At 40.4% G+C, this 21255-nt stretch overlaps 1 protein-coding gene across 2 annotated transcripts in view; it reads right to left on the minus strand.

Moving 5' to 3' along the window:
• Positions 1-3909: 3909 nt before the first annotated feature.
• The window catches only part of GPNMB (glycoprotein nmb), a 30689-nt gene continuing 13343 nt past the window's right edge, over positions 3910-21255 (minus strand). Inside the window, exons 4-12 of one of the 2 annotated variants that reach the window (XM_027828470.3) lie at positions 19550-19723; positions 18498-18656; positions 16671-16979; positions 15663-15722; positions 13526-13648; positions 12857-12959; positions 11669-11874; positions 9334-9427; positions 3910-7510 (exon numbers count right to left, since the gene is read on the minus strand). In XM_027828470.3, the coding sequence (XP_027684271.1) occupies positions 7357-7510; positions 9334-9427; positions 11669-11874; positions 12857-12959; positions 13526-13648; positions 15663-15722; positions 16671-16979; positions 18498-18656; positions 19550-19723 (1382 nt within the window). In that variant the 3' untranslated portion in view covers positions 3910-7356. The remainder of the gene's footprint in view (positions 7511-9333; positions 9428-11668; positions 11875-12856; positions 12960-13525; positions 13649-15662; positions 15723-16670; positions 16980-18497; positions 18657-19549; positions 19724-21255) is intronic. The other variant, XM_027828471.3, reaches the window with a different exon arrangement.

Below are 21255 nucleotides of genomic sequence, written 5' to 3' on the forward strand. Positions count from 1 at the left end.
CAGGGTTACTCTTTTTTTAAAATATCTCAGGATTTATAAACCAATCTCAGGCTTTTGGGGGGGACTGGCTCATGATTTTTGACCACCTGGGTTGGTAATACCCCCACCAACCACACACGGTGTTCCCATCTTTGCCCTCTGACTTTGCCCTATGAGTGCTGCAAGATGAAGAGATGGAGGGGGCGGGACTGGAGAATCTAGTCATTTGTTCCTCATTTTTTTAAAGTAAAATCTTTTTTGTGGTCAGTCAAGAAAGGAAGCAAAAAACACTTGCCAAACAGATTTATGTAACGGACCTGTTGTCCGCAATGTTTATACTTTGTTCCTGAAAAACAGCCAGAGCATATAGATAGTATAGCACTATTGCTCACCTTGTGTGATTTGAAATGGGTGAGAGCTCCTGTGTGGAACATCCCGTGGCACATATTTTGTGGAGCTGATCAAGAAAATGGAAAAATGTATGTCAAAGTTGTTTCCATTACGTAGTGTTCTAAGTGGAACCATTGTCTGTTTTTTTTAAAATTATTTGGTAAATGGGGACTGGGCCGGGGACTCAGATCAGCGAGCTCCCACTGGGGGCGGGACCCATTCCATCTCCCCCCCGCCCACCTCCAGGCAGTCACTGCGCCTGCGCCAAATTATTTGCTCAATTTTTTTTTTAAATAAAGCAAAAATTCATTTGCAAACAGGAACAAAAAATCTCAAAAAAACCCTCATTTTTCTTTAAATTTTTAATTTTCGTTAAAATTTCAACTTAAAGCCTGTGAAAATTTCACCTAGCTCTAATATTTTGATAACACCTGCTCTGTGGCAAACTCTGATCTATTCAAACTATGAGCTTCAGGAGTAAAGCATCAATGGAAGTGGAAAGGGTTGCATTATAGTTACTAGGATGTTGAATTTTGCTTAACGTTGGAAGGCCCAGTCTTGTAACTCTTGTTCATATGTCAGTCTTACTCGTGCAAGTAAGTCTTCTCAGCATTAATGGAAATACTTGCGTGATGACTAAACGTGTAAGGATTTGCGGGATCAGGTAAAGCTGTCACTTTAAAGAAAAACAACATAATAGTTTGAGAACTCAGTTGTTCTTCTCTTTTGCTTTCATTGCTACACATTTTGAAAATAATGATATTCTTGAAGGAAACTGGAGCTCTTTACACATTGATATATAAACTCTATGCAAGTATCAGTTCATCCACCACTGAAATGCAGCTAACTCTGGGGTGTATTTAAAAGTACACAGCAACACTACACTATGGTGTAGGTTAGGAAGAAAAAGAATACATTTTCCAAGAGAACTAATAGGGTAGATTTATATAGACAGGATGAAATGATCAGAGTTGCAGTTGAAACGATCAGTTAGTTGCAGAATTAACAGCCTTGCTCTTATGAAGTGTGTGTTGGACTCTTTAATGATCAACACTGATCACCACAGTGTACATAGCCTGATTGCAAATCTTGGGGACAGGTTAAATAATGGAGACCACCCAGCTGTTGCCACATACACTCTGATCTGCAAACTAATTAATGGCTTGGCCTAACCCAGTTTAGCTTGTGATTTCTGTGAGGATACTGTACATCTAACATGTGCTATGCATAACTATGGCACTAAATAAATAATAATAATAGGATCAGACTACAAGGCAATTAGGCTGCACAGTATAAAACTAAAAAGCAAACATATTTACATGGGGTGGTTGATTACTCATAGACTTTAAGGTCAGATGGGACCATCATGATTATTTAGTCTGACCTGCATGTTGCAGCCCACAGAACCTCACCCATCCATTTCTGTAACAGACCCATACCCTCTGGCTGAGTTACTGATGTCCTCAAATCATAATTTAAAGACTTCAAGTTACAGAGAATTCACCATTTACACTAATTTAAACCTGAAAGTGATGAACGTAGGCTGGAATCAGGGCAAATTCCCTGTGTAGACAAAGCTCAATACCATCCTGCTGAGAAAATCAGGCCAAAGCATCTACCTTCGCTGCTTCCTCCAGCCTATTTTGGAACAACCACTTCAGTTAAATTATAACACTGATTTAGTAATATATTGCGGTGTTAAAGTACACAGTAACAAATATACCAGGCTCTGGAAATTATTTTGGACTGAAAAAAATTGTATTAACATGTTTTCGCTGGAAAAAGGAAAGGATCAGGAATTGGAGTAGTAAACCAAAGGAAAGAAAAGTCTTGGGCAAACTATAATCATGGACTCAAACTTTTTGTACCCTTCTTTCAAACAATCCAGCCTCATATAGGGAGCCACAGTTGGTACAAAAACAGTTTTTGTTGTTTCTTTTAATGTAATATGAATGTGTTTATGCACTTTATGAATAATAGGTGCCTACAAAATGCACAATTTTTAGTCATATAATGCTAATTAATATGCTTAGCATAATACAGACTAGTCTTGCTAAGGCAGGCTGAAATCAAGTGTTAAAAAAAACCAAATGTCAGCAGTTTATGATAACAGAAAGTATAGCAGAGTCCAGCTAATGCTGAGCTCCCCCCTCACACATTTACTGAAACAGAACACATAGGATCAAATGCCACCAATTGTAGAGGAGAGAAAGAAAATTACCCTACAGTTATGAGACTTGTTCATAATGCAGCATATGTCACTGGGCTGAAGCGAGTGAAAAGATACTTAGAAGAAACAAACTCTGAGACAAAAGGCATCATGAGACTGGAAATAATTCCAAGCCAGCTCTTCCTTTGAAGGAAACTCCTCCCCCACTCCCAACCCAAAGCTAGCATCATGAAGTATTGACATCTCAGTGTGTGTCTGTGCTAAAGAAATTGTTTGGTTCAAACATATCTTGAAGCTGCTGCAGACTCAAGCATGAGCTAGTATCTAGAAACATCTGCTTTTGTTCTGCAGGCCACCCGCCTGCATCCAATTCCCCCCTCACTTCTCCAAGAAGTTAAAGGGCGCTTCTAAGTTTACGCAGCAAGTTATTCCCTGGTGTAGCTTGAGAGTCTTTATCTTTGACAGTTCATGTGCATACATTAGCATATAATATTAGGGAATACCAGTTCCATGGTGATGGAAGATTAACACTACAGCACAGGCTGGAGTCACAGCACGCCCATACTGGATGGTTGGATGAGCAAATCTATTCTAACCTCTAGTTTTCACTCCATTATAACTGTCTGAGAAAATGCCTTAAAGGAGTGAATTTTCTTATGCTTAGCATCCGCCTACATGTGACTTTTTTTGTATGGAAAAACATTAAATCTGATGAGGCATTTTTTTTAGTTAGGCTGCTATGAAAAATGTGTGCTTCTGTTTTCTAAAAAGCTTGTTAATAATAATGCACTCCTGTAACTCAAAGCCAGCTTGCTCAACAACATGTCATACAACTCATTCTTGCTGGCATGTTTGAAATGATCTTGTTTCCAAATAAGAGTTTTATTCATGTTTGAATTCCCTCTTCTTTTGAGGTAGAGATTTTTGCTAATGGTGGATCTCCTAAGGCTTGCATGTGAACTGTACATCTCCTAGTATTTATGTGTTTTAATCTTCATCACTTGCTGTTTCTTTTAAAGGTGGTGAGTTCCATGATTATTCTGGTTCTCTTCTGGAAGTGGGTTCCACAGTCATGGGTCAGTTGCTGAGAAAGCTCACCTCACTCCTAAGATTGATAGCGCCTTTGTTCTAGTTAAGGTTGAAAGGAAAAAGTGCAGCAGAAGGCTTAGATTCCCACCACCAAAAAGGCAATGGGATGATAGAATGGCACGGGTTACTTTTGATTCACTTTACATTTACAGTGTAACTGCAGGTCCCTTTGGGTCATCTCTTAGGAGTAGCGACTGTCCTGGTGCCCAGTAAGTAGGTAACTCATTTGACTAGGTCACTCATTTGACTACATCTCCTTACAAGACAAAGGTAACATCCTGTTTGAAATCTCCAGATAGTTTATTGTCCAATACAGCATCAGATCCCATTAGATAAAAACAAATATGTATTTACTGGAAGTTACAGCAAAGAAGATAGAAAATAAAAAGGAGTAAACGTTAATCCCCTAACATGAGATGTAAAGGAAGATTCTCTGAGCTTTTCCATATACACAGTTTAAAGTATCAAATGTATTTCTTTTCTAAGCATGGCTGAAAGCAGCCCATTGTATAAGAGCTGATGATGCCTCTGAATTCCTGTATAGCACATAGTATTCTCTGGGAAGTAACATGTTGTCTGCTTAGAACCTAGGTCACCAAGAGCCCACATCAGCTTTGATTCAAAAGTTATACAATTGCACCAGAAGTGAACTGCTACTAAATTTTTATTAAGAACTTTCTCCTGTTTCAAGTCAGGGAAATGCATAAAAATTACAACTGTCCTCTTTCCTGTCACTAAATCCGTAATTACTTTTATTTAAAACCATATCTTTATTGTGCGCTTTCAACCTGAAAACAGGATCATGTGTATACACAATGTATTTCACTAACTCTCTTTGTAAGGCTAAAAGTTGCATTTGCTGACTTTCTGAAAGGAGTGCCATCAACATGCAACTGAACCAGTACTCCCTGTTCTGTGCCACTAGTCGTTTTAGTTCCCATCTGCACTACCAAATGATATTCCTCGATTTTGTACTAGAAAAATGCAAACTAAGTGTCCTGTCCTGTCAATACTTTCTACTCCCATTAGTAAATGTTTGAAGGACTGGGTCCTTAAAACTCATGGGCCAGATTCTTAGCTGCATCAGAGCTCCACTCAGTTCAGCTGAGGGGCTAGGAATGGGCAAAGGTCACCTTTAGCTTCCTTGAACTCTGGAGTAACTTAGAGCTGCCTAAAGTTTATCTTATGCCTGGCTGCAGTGATACCCAATGGGGCACTTCCTCAGCCAAGGATCACTGAGTATGGTAGAGTTCTGACTGTGCCCCGACATAATCCTTGTGCCAGGTCTGGTGGGTTCCATCAGCTCTACACCAGATAGGGATTCCCCTACACCAAGGCAATCCCAATGACCCAATCAGCTTTAATCAGGTGTTGGGATCTAACCCGATAAGCATAGCTATCAAACAGAGTCATACTGATCCAGTTGTTCCAACTTGCCGCAACTGGTTTAACTAAACTACTCCCAGCTTTTGAAAAAGCTTCTAGTTTGGATTAAGAGATGGAACTGTTCTTCCATTGATGATTAGTTGTAATTAAATTAGCACTTAGCTATCAAGTTGATTGATGGCTCAAATACCTATGATGGGAAGCTAGACTGTAGTGCATATGTCAAAAAGCAAACATTAGAGCGGATTTATCCAAGATTTGTGTGTGTGTGTGTGTGTGTTTAAATTCAACTTTGTTTGCAAGATTCCTCGATTTGTCCGTTTTATCATCAGAAGGGACCATTATGATCATTTAGTCTGACTTCTGCATAACAGAGGCCATAGAACCTCACCCAGTAATTTTTGCATCAAGCCCATAAAATAAGTAATTTAATCTAGAAGGAGGGCAAGAGAGTGACCAACACAGGTTTTTTTTAAACTAATATTTGTGCAATGGCCAGAGCAAAACTAAAAAATACTGCATCCTGAAAGGTTTCAGAGTAGCAGCCGTGTTAGTCTGTATTCGCAAAAAGAAAAGGAGTACTTGTGGCACCTTAGAGACTAATAAATTTATTTGAGCATAAGCTTTCAAATAAATTTGTTAGTTTCTAAGGTGCCACAAGTACTCCTTTTCTTTTTGCATCCTGAAAGGTTTCTAAGGAAAGCACTAATCCCATAAGTGTTTGTACAATTATTGATATTCTCAAACTATTAACAAGTATGTATGGTGGAGTGTAGGGTTTATTTTAGGGCATCAGGCAACAGCTACCAGGAAAACAGCAAAATATGGTTATGTTTATATTGCCCTTCAGAGCCTGAGAGAGGAAAGATGTATTAGGGATGTTCCAGATTAGAAGGAATAAAGGAGAATCCAAAATTGTTCACAAATCAAATGATTAGGTCTTCAATGACTGGTGTTTAGAAATGGGTAAGTGAAATTAGCCACCCACTCCCAAACTAAAAGTTAGTTTTGTTCTGCTTTAAATTGTTATGTTAGGTATCAGGTTATTATACAGAGGCTCGCATTTAGAGTATTTCTGGCTGTCTTCCCCCCCACAAGGATTGAACCTTCTCAACAACACTCTTCTCACAGACAAGACACTCTCCTCTTTTGATATCCCCCTGTGATCCAGTCTTCAGAAGGGTGTTTTTATTTCTAAGAGATAAGCAGAAAATTGCATCCAGGGCTAAACTCCATGATATGGAATTACAAGAGTGAGTGGCTGAAAGACAGGGTTTTGCTAGCTCACTTGAGAAAGATATCAAAGTGAGTTTGTAGTTGAAAGTTAACACAGCACAGCAGCTGCATTAAGCAAGAAAAGGCACATCACCCTTCTAGATATTGACAGTTTCTCAGCTGCTTAGTGGACAAGCAGAAACTGTAGAATATTGCCCTACCCAGCTTGGGGTTTTCATTTATTTGGAGGGAATAGTCGAAGAAAGAGGGACAGGAGGATCAAGCAGAAATTAGTGGCTGTTTACAGAGAGCAAGATGAACTTGAAGAGAAGGAGGAGAAAAAGCCCCTCTTAGTTCTCTTTACTAATAGTTGAATGATATAGAATCTTTCTCCTGTTACCGCCACTCTGCTGGGCCTCATCTTTGTCTGCCCTCTGGAATACAGCAGGTCCTTCTGACACAGATAGGACACGTTGTTGATGGCAGTCAGTTCAGATGGCACAAAACCAGTAGAAACAACAGCTACCAGAGGTAGCAGCAACAACTACAGTAAGAATTTTAAAGGGACCGTTTAGTAGTTGGTTTAGGAGGAGCCAAGTAGATTGGGTTTCTTTGTTCACCTGTTGTCCTGATGTCAGTGATCTAGATTTATAAAATGACTGAGGGTTGGCCATTATGGCATTTCTCCATGTCTTTCAACCTCACAAAGCCCAGACTGAGGGATGCATACAGAGGGGGAGTAAACTAGGACACTGGGACTGTGCAATTCTTACTAAAGATCTAAATACTGAGGAGGTAAAAAATATCTAGCCTCTTCTCCCAAGCTACAAATTAACCTAGGTGAATTGCATAATCATGCCCAGTCTAGAGTGGTTTATTATTCAATATTGTGTGACCCAGATCATAAGCAAGAACAGTGAGTAATCAGTGAGTAATCACAACTCCATTTTTGAAAAGAAGCCATTTTCCATTTCTAAATAAATTGAAACAAAATGTACCGACCCATCTGCGCATATCTGGAGGTTTACCCTAATCCCTTGTTTTCATACTAAGTAGTCATCCATTGAAGTACAGTTCAGCCATAAACCCCATATATAGACTCTAATATCAGAGGTTACACTAAAGATTTAAACAATTCCTGGTTTGGTTTTCAGCAGAGGATCTCTCTCATTGTTCCCAGGGAAGAGAACAGCCTTGACATTGTTGAAGTAAACATTCAGTCCCTCCCTGTTCTCCACTTGTTCTGCACTTCTTTCAATAGGTTTGTACTCTTTGTATCTCCTGCAAGGAAAATTGTAAAGTTAGTTACTGAAGTTAACATGGCACTGGGAGTATGTGAGAGAGCCAAATATTGACACCATGTCTTCCTCCATCCTCCCCCACAACTGGAAACCACCATAGGAGGCTGTTGTGACTAATTCTGAATGATCGTGTGAGAGCTGCCAGGTCTAGAGAGGTTATGAAGGAAAATAATAGCGGTCCAGAGAGGATTTTGAGTTGTTATGCACACAGTTCTGAGTTCACTCGGAAAGAGAAGTTCTTGTACACCCTGCCTTACCACACTGCATTTTGGGGCAGTGGCACTGGAACAATTTTTACAGGGGAGGGGCTGAAAGTCATTGAACAAAACTGTAAATCTCGTATATGGTGGAAACAACTTCAAGCCAGGGGATGCTACCGCACTCCTTGTTCCAGCACCCCTGTTTTGGGGGCAAATACTTGAACTCTCTTCAGGGCCCTGCTCACCATGGAAGCAAAACTGTGCTAGCTGTGACTTTGTGTAAACATGTTTTGTTCTGACAAGGTTCTAGCATGATTTCCCTGGCCACTGTGAGTATTGTAGCCAATCTGTGTTCTCGACTACTCCCTTACTATGAGTATAGTCCAGGGGTGCCGGAAGAGGGGGGCCCAAGGGACCATGGCCCCCTGTAGATTTAAAAGGCCACAAAGGCAGGCGACGAGGGAGCGGGAAGAGGAGTGAGCGTGGGAGGGGTCTTGGGGGGAAGAGGTGGTGCTGGAGTGGGGCATTAGGGGAAGAGGCAGCACAGAGGTGGAGCCTCGGGGGAAGGGGTGGGGCAGGGTCTCAGGGAGAAGAGCAGCGCTAGGGCGGGGCATTGGGGGAAGGGGCAGTGTGAGGGTGGGGTTTTAGGGGAAGGGGCAGAGGCAGGGCCACGGGGGAGGGCCCGGGGAGGCACAGATTGGGCTCCTGTGGCCCCCCCCCACACACACATACACTTTTAGGGCACTTCCTCTGCTCCTGGTATAGTTTTATAATCTGCTTCTAATACAGTTCACAGACAAAAAATCTCTGTTCATACAGGCTCAAAGAAACTGTACTAGAAACTTGCTAGTAACAACCATATTTAAACCGCTGTGATAAAGGACAGGGTAAATGCATGCAGATGGTAATAAAATGTAAGCCTGAAGAACAAGGTACTTAGTAATTAGAAAGAGTGGGAATACTCTTAACTAGAGCTATGCAAATAATTTATATGATGAATTTGACTGTCTTTTTTTTTTTACTGTAAGCTCTTTGGGTCAGGGAATGTTATTCACTATATGTTTGTACAATGCCTAGTACAATGGGATCCTGAAGGCCTGATACTGCAATGTAAATGTATCTGTTTGTGAATTGTCTGCAAGCCCCTTACTATTTTCTCAAATGTATTTATTAGTTAAAGTTATTTGGTGAACAATTTTGATGAATATTCTTAGTCTGCAGATCATTCATACACATTTTATTATGAGTATTCTAAATCTGAAACTTAAGATGTGTTGGTTAGTTTTGATTGGACACATAAGTCACCTTGTATTATTTCCTCTCTCTGATTAGATGAGTAAAATTTTTAGAATCATGTTTCCAGTCTGACTACTTGTGCTGATGAATTCAAAATTTGTTTTCCATGATATTCTTTAATATTCACCCACAATGGTTTTATGAGCATTCTGGCCAGTAAACTCATTTGTTGAAATATATGTGGAAAGCAAACCCAAAAAGGATGCAAACATAGCCAAAGCAAATTCAATTTTTTATCCATCTGAATATTCATGCAATCATTTTGTCATCCTGATCTATTTCTTAACTGTTGGAACCAGCAACTTACTTGTGAAGAAGGAGAGTCACAAAGATGAGAAACGCCACCAAGAAACCTGAGGTGATCAAGACACCTTCCACTGTCCTCGAAGATGACCCTGGAGCTTGAATAACAAATTTGTTTTAAAAATTCTATACAGTGAGGTACAATTTTCCAGCAGCACCATTCTTTCTGCCACGTGACTCTAGAAGGTGCAGTATATTTAACACTCCCTTCACACTAAACAGTAGGGCTCAGCAGCATTCACAGACTGTAGGGTCCAATTCATCTTTGATGCCAGCCGAATTATACTAAAGGTGAATACTTTAAGAGTGCCTTGTATGTTTCAATATGAAATATATTGTTTGCTGACTGTAACATGCAAATACCTTTACAATGTGCAAAGGAACTGCAGGGCTAGCTGGCATCCCACAAGATTTGGAGTTACTTTGCTACTTGCCCTGTTGGTATGCTACAAAGGGAATGTTTAAATTAAGAGTACAAAGTAGTTAATCATTTTATAACCCGGAGAATAAGAATTAGCATGTCATTGAGGAGTAGGGTTTGAGGGAGGAGAAAGAATGGAATCTCTCTGGTATCTTTTCATTTGCCCTAGCCGTGCGTTCTAGTGATTCCCCTCTCCGTCCCAGGATTGGACAGGACATCCTCCTGAGAGGACTGAGTGGCTGTAGATGACGTGATTGTTGGTGATGATGTGATGCCCCTCCTAGGGGTTGAGTGTTCTGCCTTTGTAATACTGGCACCTTGGGGAATTAACTCTTGACCCAGCCTGTGATTCCCTCTGTTGTTCTGCCACCAAATTTTCAGGCCACCTCTGAGACTGGCTTCAAATTCAGAGACCATTGCGCTTGGGTGCAGTTCTAACCCTACTAGATCTGGCACAGGTGAAACTGAATAAATAAATACTGTTAATTATTATTTACTTTTATGATCTGTATTAAGCTTCTTAATTCTCCAGTCCAGAGGCTGCTTTTCAATCTATGTGGTGAGTTTACTGATGCTGAGTCATGCTCTTGCTTATTGCATTCACAACTATTTTTATAAAGCAGAGTAAACTAGAGATACACATTGATTTGGACCTAATTTATTAATCCATAATTACTATGTAAATATATTCAAATCAAGACTTTAAATTAGTTTTAACAGTTGACTTAATCTATGTAACCCATACCATCTTGCAGTGTGTTATTATAAATATTTGGATAAGCCTGACAGTAACGCTAGTTTACACCATCGTCCTTGTGAAGACAGCAGCCAGGGATGTACATTCCTGTGTGAATCACATGTACCCTTATGTGATTTGGAAAACATTATACATCCAAGGGGCATGTATACATTGTGGAACTACATCCTATCTAACAGTAGTTTAAATACACATAAACTGGACTTTTGTTAAACAGTTGTGCCGAACGCCACACCAATTTAGAGAGGGCACAATCCTGCAAAGCACTTAGGGCCAGATTTTCAAAGGCATTTAGGCACCTAAAGATGCAGATAGGCACCCAGTGAAATTTTCAAAAACACCTATGCCCCTCTCTCCTATTGAAATCAATGGGAGTTAGGCTCTTAGGTGCTTGTGAAAGTCCCACTAGGTGCCTATCTGCATCTTTAGGCAGCTAAATACCTTTGAAAATCTGGCCCAGAGTGCCCCCCAGCTGTTATGGACTCACCAGATCTGGAACAAACTAAATAAGATCTGCTGAAAACAGTGTTGTGAATGAACACCAAAGGTCACTTCCTCAGATTATGTAAATTAGCCCAGCAATACTGAAGTCCATGGTGAGGCAGTGTAGTCTAGTGGCCAGAACACTAACCTAGGACTTGGAGACCAGGCTGCACTTTCCTGCTCCACCCCAGATTTCCCTGTGTCAGCTTGGGTAAATTACTCAGCCTCTCTGTGTCTCAGTTCCCCATCTGTAAAATGGGGAAAATGGCACTTCCCTGCCTTACAGGGCTGTTGGGAGGAGAAATTCAATAAAGATTGTGGGCGTATGAATACCTTAGATTGATAGACGGCCCTGAGTTCTAATCCTGATTTTACCACTCTCCTGCTGGGTAACCTTAGGTAAGTCACTTTCCCTGTCTGTGCCTTTGTTTTCTCCTCACACCCTTTGTCTCTCTTTTCTGTTTAGATTAGAAACTCTCTGGGGGAAGGGACTATCTTTTATTATGTGTTTGTATAGTTTCTCACATAATGGGGCCCAATCTCAGTTGAGGCCTCTCAGTAGTGTCATAATGGCAAATAATAATACACACACACACACACACACACACACTTCCCTGTGAAATGGCCTTGAAGAGAAGCTATTCACAGATCTTCAACATCTGTTCCATTTGGACTCACCTCCATTTACAGATATAAGGGCACTTGTGAGGGCTTGGCTTGTATCATCACCCAATGTAATGTTTACACAGTAGGTTCCGGGCTCGTTGAAGGCTCTTCTGATGGTCAGTAAGCATTGATCAGTAACTTCAACAGGGTCACATACCACATTCTGTGACACCTGGCATGTGGGGTCAGAGACTATTGTACAGGCATCTGTAGGAAGACTGGGGGAAGTGTGAGAGAGAAAATGAATGTATACTACTACTAATCTAAATCATAGATTCAGTGGGCCTGATTATCCTCAGCTGGACCTGTTTTGTGCTGGTGCAACTCTATTGGAATCAGTGATGTTAGACCAATATGAAACTGACCCAGTAGCCTTACTCTTCCATTAAATTAGCTGCTTGGCATAACACTCATTATTTTCTGACTACAGAGGACTTCGCATTTTCCCCACTTCACTCCTACAAGCATACATAATTTCACAACTATGTCTGGCATCATTTAGACTCAGTTAATATAATGTTACCAGCAATTACACTCATTTCTCAAAGCACAGTATCACCTGGCCTTTACTTAGTTGATAAAATCTGTTAATTTTGGTTCAGTTCACCAGGCATACAATGTAAACCCTTTGGAGAGTCTTAGATGTACTAGTACATGTAGCAGGAATGTCTTGCTAGTTTTAGGATTACTTTCAAAGTGATTATTTCCCAGTTAAGTTGTCAAGACTCATCTGTACTTCTCAGTTCTCTCAGATCCATACATTTTCCAGTGGCTACGAATATTAATGCAATGCTCTTTGCATCCAAGGAATTCCTTTGACACAAGTTTTTATTCCAAATATCAAAAAACCTATGGCTAGAAAGATGGCTTCCTCCCAGTTTGAGCAAGCCACTTCCCTTTTTAGTGTGAGTGCTGAAGTCCTCCATCTTTGCCTGGAAAACAGAGATTTGCTTCTGCCCACCAACTAGTTCTATTATTTTTGCTTAGGTATGTCATTTTCGTCTGAAGCCAAAGAACCGGGAAACAATTTATCTTGATATAACTCACAAATGAGACTTCCATTATCTTAATTTCAGTCAACAGATGGTCATTGCTGTGTTTTCAACTATTGTTCATGCAACTGCATATGAATGTGGGTAGCATACTAGTAACATCCAAGTACCTAATTTTTTAAAGAGGGAAATTAGTGAATACACTTACCTCCCTTGGCAGGTAACAACAAAGTCAACCAGGGAGTTTTCACCTTGAGCCACTGTCATCTGGACACTTGTCATCTGAATAACGTTTACCTGAAGGATTCCCTCTAAGGACAGAAAGAGCCCATCAACCTGTTAGGTTACTCAGGCAACGACATGATTCAGCAAAAATAGTCCACTTAGAATCATAGATGAACTGTGTTTGAATTATCCTGACTGGATCTGAAGACTACACATTTAAAAACTCAATAAGATAAGTGGTTTTTTAATAGTCAGCTGAGGTCTGGTCTCTTTACTATTCTCCATCTCACCCCAAAACTCCCCTTAAAAGATCTTGGAAATTTTAAGATGTTACAATGCACATAATCTTGCACCCCATACGGAATTGTTGCCCTCCACTCTAAGTGACAAACTCACTCAAATCCTCCACTATCCATATATTTTGCGCTTAGCAGCTGGATAAACCAGGTTGTAAAAAAGCAAACAATGCCAGTCTGTTGACTGTATGTTAAATTATGAAACCAGACCCAAGCCTGCAGAATAGGTTCTTATAGTTCCTTCTTGTGGTGTTTACACAATAGATAGCAGGTAAACTGAACAAACAAGGCAGCCCATATACGTTCAGTACCATATCAACCAATTTTCCTATTCTCTTATTGATGTAGGCACTTACCTACAATGGAGATAGTAGTTTTATAATGTCCATATCTGTAAATATGGCAGCCTCCATCAGGAGTGTCTTCCATTACACCAGCGCTGGTGGGAGAGTCCAGGTTAGAGGGTGGTTTAGTAGTTACTGTTGGATTGAGCAGGGGAAAGAAACATATTGCTAATTACACTGCTTAGAAAATATTTTGCACAATCTATGTTATAGAGACAAAGTCTAAGTGGATTAATTTCTTTCACACCACCAATGAAGGGAAGCCAAATGATTAAAAAATTAGGTTTTTGCCTTCTGCTAAATGCACGGTGAGTAAATAAGTGATGCAGTTTATCTCAAAGAGATCTTGTGCAAAACTGAAAGAAAACCTGCTTGGCCCAGCGTTCTGCAGAGCCAGGCAAGAGGAGTAATTTGGATTTCAGATCCCTAGGCCAGTAGGAGCTGTAGAAGTAGCATATTCAGCACATGAGGTGGGGGAAAGGAATTTATGCCCCTGCTCACAGGCGATTAAAAATGGAATCCAGCATTCTGCGCAGAATGAGTTTGCCACTCTTCTCTCTTGTTTTCCCCTTCTTCTTTTTTTTTTAACCTTTACTACTGTTAATCATGTCTGTTCCACCCACCTGCAGATACTTTCATTATACGATATCAGATGCATTCCAGCCTCCAGATATATTGTGACACAGTATATAAAGGCCTTCCATTGTCTTGGTCTGTCTCTTGCTGCATACAGTATAGGTTTTACATTGTACTTGTCTGTGAGATGTGTCATTTCATGCCCATATTGTTTACACTGTTTGGATATTTGTATGTACAATGAATTACAGCCATTAGATTGAGTTCAAACAGTTGCGTTCATCAAAGGCCTAGTCCAACACCCATCAAAATCAACTGAAAGACTCCCACTGACTTCAGTGGGTGTTGGACTGAACCGTAAGTTATTACATGCGTCTTTAAGGGGTATTTGATATAAATTAGCCAGAAAGTGGGGCTATCTCCATTTGCATGGTAATAAATCATTCTCTTCCAAGAGATGTTGAAAACAATCAACCAGCTAATGATTATATCCAGAAGAAGGTAGTCAGATACCTTTCTGGGACAACACACACAAACTTGCAGGGACAGACATAGGTAGTTAGAGCTGGCAGTGTGCTGCTTCGTCAGGTTCTAATCTTCTTTAACCAAAGGGGTAAACTAAGCTTAGAGCTTAAGCAGCTCCACTCAGCACAGTGATTAGTTTAGCTAATGAACACTAAATTAGCCTAACTAGTGAGCTTTAAATAAGCAACTCTTTTTATTTTTGTTCAAATCCAAACAAACCAATAGCTAGGCCAGAATCACTGCTATCACCCCTTTTCACTGCTTTGATGGTTAAAAGGGGCCATAAAGCTTCATTAAAAAGCTTCCTACAGATTCCCTTTATATAGGGGGATTCCCTCTAAGTGTTATTGAATCAGCATAGAGGCTCTAAGCCACTTCTCTCGTAGCTACTGAGCTAAGGAGCATGTCTGGCGTGGGGGTGGGGGGAAGGGGATGACTGGAGAGTCATCTGCTCTGCATTTGGCCAACAGAACAGCACCTTGAAACCAAGGGCAACTGGGGGAGGCTAGTCTGAGAGGCACTGAGGGCCAACCCCAGGATTAAGGAGCCACAAAAACGGCACAAAGACACCTTTGCCCCCTTCCCTCTCTGGTCCTGAGTTGAGTGACACTCAGCCAGACCAGAGCTCCTGCATCATTTGCTCTATTCTTTGTTTAATCAACGAGATTGTTTTTTCTTTTACTTTCGCGGCCTCTTTCCCCTCTACACTCACGCCTACTCTGTGCCAACCAAACTTTTATTTAAGGTAACTGGGATTGGATGTTGTGACTTGATGTTGGGGGTTTGCCACTGGTGTCCTACCTGGGAAGGGAGGACTGTGCTCCATGTCCTGAGGGGAGGCTGTCAGAAAGAGAGGGGAACAAGCTGAGCATGCAGACAAGGCAAGAGGGTTGCAATCCCTTCCTCAAATTAGTGTTGAGAGGAAACTGCCTGAGGTTAGTAGGAGCTAATGAGCCCCTGGCATTGTGAATCAAGCTGTAAGAATCATAGAAAATAATTTATTATAAAATGTTTCTAATAGTCTACACAAGAAGAGATATAAACTTACTTGCAGGAGTGGTCAGTTCAGTTTTGTTTGCAGTACTGGTTGAGTTTTGAGTTGTTGCCCCTGTAAAAGATCATTGTGATAATTAACACAGCCAAAAATACAACAGCAGTATAATTACCTTCTATTTGGTGTAAAGGGTCATTCTGGCACAGTGCTGGATTAGTTTGTCTGAATCACATACATTTGGTAGCCACCCACTAAAACACCCACATCTTAGCCCTGGTCTGTGGGAGAAAATTAGGTTGGCTAAACTACATGGAAAAATCCACACTCCTTAGAGGCATAGTTAAGTCAGCCTAAGTCCCCTTGTAGACAGCACTAGGTCAACAGAAGAATTCTTGTGTCAACCTAGCTACTGCCTCTCGGGGAGGTGGATTACCTACATCGTCGATGGGAGAACTCCTCCTGTCAGCGTAGGTAGTGTCTACACTGCAGTGCTACAGTGAAATTCACTGAAGTGAGCTGTAGCTCACGAAAGCTTATGCTTAAATAAATTGGTTAGTCTCTAAGGTGCCACTAGTACTCCTTTTCTTTTCATAAAGGCTTGTCCACGCTAGGAAATTGTCTGGAATATCTATTGCAGAATAAGCTGTTCCACAATAGCTATTCTGGAACAGGCATTGCGCTTTAAATTCACACCCTACCTTATTCTGGAATAAGTTCCCCCAGTACACACTCCCTGCTCTGGCAGTGCTGAGGGGCCATAAAGTGAGTGCACATGTAATTTACTCCCCCTTGAAGGCTCCTTTACACTGTCAGGGTATTGTAAATTGGTTTTAGCATAAATTAGAATCCTTTTATATCTGTAACTTTAGACTACATACTTATCCTGTTATTGATTCAGACTCTTAAGTAAGTATACATATGTTATGTTTACAAAAGCTGTGTAGATCCAATTTTGCTGACCGTAAAGCTTTTAAAGGTATGTAATTTTTAAAAACCAAAATGTTGGTGTATTAATGATCATTATTAATTTCCTAATATTCATATTGATTGACAGACTCTGACCTGGCGAGGTAGGAAGTGGTGGGGTAGGTGTTGCAGGCTCACAAGGTACAGGTATAATAGCTTGGACGGTCAAATTCAGGCTGAAGTTTCCCTGCAGTGTATAAGTGTGAGCTGAAATAGGGCTGTTGGATATAAATGAGCCACTGCCATCTCCATAATCCCACTTGTAGGAGATAGCAGAATTGTTAAGGTAGTGGCTGGGATCATGGATCTTGACATCAAATGTGATAGGAGAATCCTTGATGAAGACAGAGTCTGAGGCATTGCGATCATTCTTCTGGGATAGGTTCACATATAAAGGAATCTGGTCTGCAGGAAAAATGAAAGAAAGTGAAACAGGTGTGTATGGATGCAAGTAACAGACTGCTTCACAGCCCTCAGACTGCAAAGGTCACTGCAAAGTGTAAGACACAAGCCTGCATCATGTTAACTGCCAGGCTTAATTTCTTTAATACAGGTTTCTTCTTTAACTCACTTTTCAATATATTACAGTAATAAAGTGAAACACTGCAACCACGTAGAGTGTCATGTGCATCTACTGAAGATCCTATATCTAGTCATCTGGAGGTTCCCTGTCCCATTAATATTGTTCTATACCTGCCATTTGGTGCAATCTGATGCATTTAGAAAGTAAAACATTTGCTTTTCAGTAGTATCTTTATTACATCAATTGTTTCTAAAGGTCCTATTGTAATTTCCTACGTATTTCCCCCCATCAGTACAAAAGAGGAGGAAAAGCCCTTGAAACTCAATTCATTAAGGAAATGTAGTGAATTTGGATTGGGGGACATTATAGGACCTCATCCTGTGACCACTGAAGTCAATGACAAAACTCCCATGGGCTTCAGTGGGACCACTTGTGGTGAAAGTTGCTACTTAGCATGAGCAAGACTGCCAGAGTGTGGCCCTTCATGAATAAGATACTTTGCCTTCATCATTATTTTGTCTGAGATTGTCTAGATCACAGATAAGGAGAGCCTGAGAATGAGGTATAGTGAGCAAATCTCATGCTCAGTGCGTAAGGACTGGTTTGTCTGTTCCAGTGCTGCAAAAAGGATCCATTGACTGAACTGTTGCAGTGTGAGCATTTGGGTTGATGTTGGTGGGTTACTTAAATTTAAGAGACAGCCAGAATGAAGAGATAGAAATAATCCCTGGGATACTTTAGCCAGCCTCATCCAGAGAGGGGTGATGAATTTCATCCAGAGAAAGGTTCAGGAAGTCCCTCCAATTTCTTTTCTTTGGACTATTAGTACTAGGGATGCATGTGGGATGCAGACAAAATAAAGGACAATTTGCATTATATCCATAAATTTAAGCTTAGATTCACATTCTGTATGAAAGGTAAGTTAGTTTATGTACACCACAGATTTCTGTTGCTTATTCAAACATTTCAGACAAAGAACAATAAGTAGAAATTGATCTTAAATTTTATTTGGGACAAGTCAAATTGCAGGATAGCATGAGGTAAGCCTCTGGCATATCAGATGTTGTAGCATAGATAAAAAAAGTATTCTCTATAGCGTTCTGGAGAAGAATTATTAGCATAATTCATTTCCATCCTTACTTATATATTTGCAGTGTTAATATCTATAGTGAAGAACACATTTTTCAACTAGCTCTTCACAAGTCTGCTAAGAGGGCTTATTCCATACTGCTCAGGGTAACCTACTAGAGATTTCACATGGAAGTTAAAAGCATCACTTGTTCCAATCCCTCCTTACATCCCTCACTACTCTTCCAGATAACACTTTAGTTGCATTTATGTAAAATCTCCACTACAAGCACTGCCAAGTATTTAGTTGTGGTTTAGTCCAGCACACTCACCTGTCACAACATAGATGCCACTTGCTGTTGCAACTGGAACATATGTTCGATGACCTCTTCTGTAAACGGAGACCACCATCATCTGTTCGCCAAGGGTGATATTTGTTGTGTTGATGGAAACAATTGCTGAAGAGCCTCCAGTTTTTTGGTAGTACTGGCCTGTGAACAGGACATGAACTCATATTTTCCTCTTGTGACGAGATGGAAGAAGTTTTATAAAGAGAAGTAGTATTTCTGTGAAATTTTGGATTGTCTAAATCAAAAGTGTGTATTTTATGCTCATCCTTCATTTGCGTGAAATGTTCTTTTCAAACACACTTCATGTCATTGTTATGTTCCCTGCCATTAGGTTTTTTTTCTGAGTTTCAGCAAAGCAGCCAAAGGCATTCGAAAGATGGGCCTGCTCCCAGCAATCCAAGAAAAGGCATTTGCCAAGGCACCTTCATTTCCCCAATGCAACTAAATTAGATTAATACCTAAAATAATTTTGCCAGTCAAAGTTAGGAGCCTAAGATTTACAGTATAGTCAATAGCAAGGGTGGGCCAATTATTACACATTCTGTTGCCGGAAGTCACAACCTGGAGAGGAACAGATCTATACTCAACCAGCTTAGGAGTGCTTTAACAAAATGCACATTGCATTTTCTTTCTAGAGGTGAAGAAGCCAGTCTGAGGACCTACAGGCACAAGATCACTCCTGAACCTCAGACTGCTACTTGGTAGTGCTAATCACTAAATCATCTGGCTTCCCCCACCCTCTTTGCCCTGAAGATTTCCTCTAAATGTTCTATCCGAATTGTGATTGAGAAGGGAGTTCTTTTCAACAGTGGCAGCTCTGTGCATTTGCAGTTTTACAGAACATGTCATGGTAGTATATGACTTCCAAACCTCAGAGGAATTAACAGAGCAGCTGCTATTCTCGCTTAGCAGCTCGGAATGTGTTTAGTATTCTTTCACTCAACAACTGTTGAATTCCTCTTTGGGAATTCTAATGCAAGGCATTAGGGAAACAAGTTAGGACACAAAACCAAGATACATTTTACTGGACCCACCAGCTGTATGAAACAAATAGACAAAGTTCCTCCTTCTCCAGCCAGGATGATGAGGGAAAGGTCTCCCATCTGGGAACACATTATGGGTATTGTTGCTTGTGCAGATTTCCCAGCCACAGTCATCAATCCACTCAGTCCAGTTGTAGACATACTCATCAGGAAAGTCTGAGGAATCTAGGTGTAGAAATAGATTACCGTTTATTAAGTGACAAATTTATATGTGTTTTTATATAAAAGTGGAATGTTTCCCCTTCTTTATTTCTATGGGGCTCATTCATGGCAACAAAGATCCTCAGACACGTCCATTAACTTATCTTTACAATGACTCAATGAGGCAGGAAATGGAGGTATTATTATTTCAATTTCATAGTAGGCACTATGGCACCACATGCTTAATGACTTGCCCAAGCTCACACAGGAAGTCTGTGCTAAAGCCTGACACAGACTGCAGATATCCTGCGTTCCAGTCCAGTGCTTTAACCACAAGACCCCTTTTTCCCGGCACAATATTAAGACAGATTAAGTGAAAGCTCATGTTGTGCCTCAGTTAGGTGCTCATGAAACTGTCTGGACTATTGTACATAAGCAAATACCAAGGACTGGATTATGTAAAGATGTGGGAACCACATGCCTATGGTACACCATGAGGAACAAGGCCGAAGACATGGGGCCCACTCCTGATTGCACTGAAGTCAATGAAAAATACCTATTAACTTCAGTGGAAATGATCATGCCCAGAGAACTTACACCACCAAAGCAGAACATTTATTACATTTAAACCACAATATTACTTTTCAGTCATGTTTTTAAATATGGAGCAGGAGGAGAGGGCATTTTCAGAGTAACGTTCACTACATCACAATTCCTCTGTTCTTTCTAATTATAATCCTAGGTATTTTCTGCTTGGTATGTTTTTATTCTGACAAAAGAATGTGGTTGTTTTCAAGAATTCTGTTGGCTCACCTAGAAGATGCCAATTGAAGCTGTTGTTCCAAATTCTGCTGCCAGTCCCATAGGACAATGCCGTCTCATTGAGGTCAGTGGGGTTGCACCTGCATTCTGGCCCAATGGGAGCTGCAGCTGTGAAACCCGCAGTAGAATTTGGCTTGCTTTTTATTTTTCTTTCTTTCTTTTGTCAGAAGAGCCAGTTGTGTCATTTTTAAATAAGTGCCATGTAAACTGCAAGCACCACTAGAACCAGAAAAATATATGTTTCTTCATTGGAAAAGCACAAAATTAGTAAGCATAAGACAGATACTCCACAATCTAATGCCTGAGATGCCTGTAAGTAGAAGCTATGCTATTCAAGTAGTGATTGACATCTCTTGAAATTGATCGGTAGAAAGTGTTATTTAATCTATCTGGATGTTGGAACAAAGGTTTATTTCTGCCAAGCTGCAGCAAATAAAAACATTGGGTTTTTGACCAGTTTTCCTCATTTAAGAGATATAAAGAAGGCCAAAAACGTTTTTTATTTTAAAAGATATTTTCCCCTGCTTGTTTTTTATGTTTGAAATATCAGGAATGTAAGATCGGCTCTTCCTTGGGAGGCAGCCATATAAAGATGTTATTTAGTGAACTCTGGACTCCTTATTGAAGATTCTCAGTTTCACAAACCTGGTTAGAAAAACCCATGTTACTGATGTAACATGCCAGTATTCAGTCCAGTGACTGGGCAAACTTGCAACTGAGCTGAGCAGTAACAG

The sequence above is a fragment of the Chelonia mydas genome, chromosome 2 (genome assembly GCF_015237465.2).
Source record: "Chelonia mydas isolate rCheMyd1 chromosome 2, rCheMyd1.pri.v2, whole genome shotgun sequence".
In the NCBI taxonomy this organism is placed as follows: Eukaryota; Metazoa; Chordata; order Testudines; family Cheloniidae; genus Chelonia; species Chelonia mydas.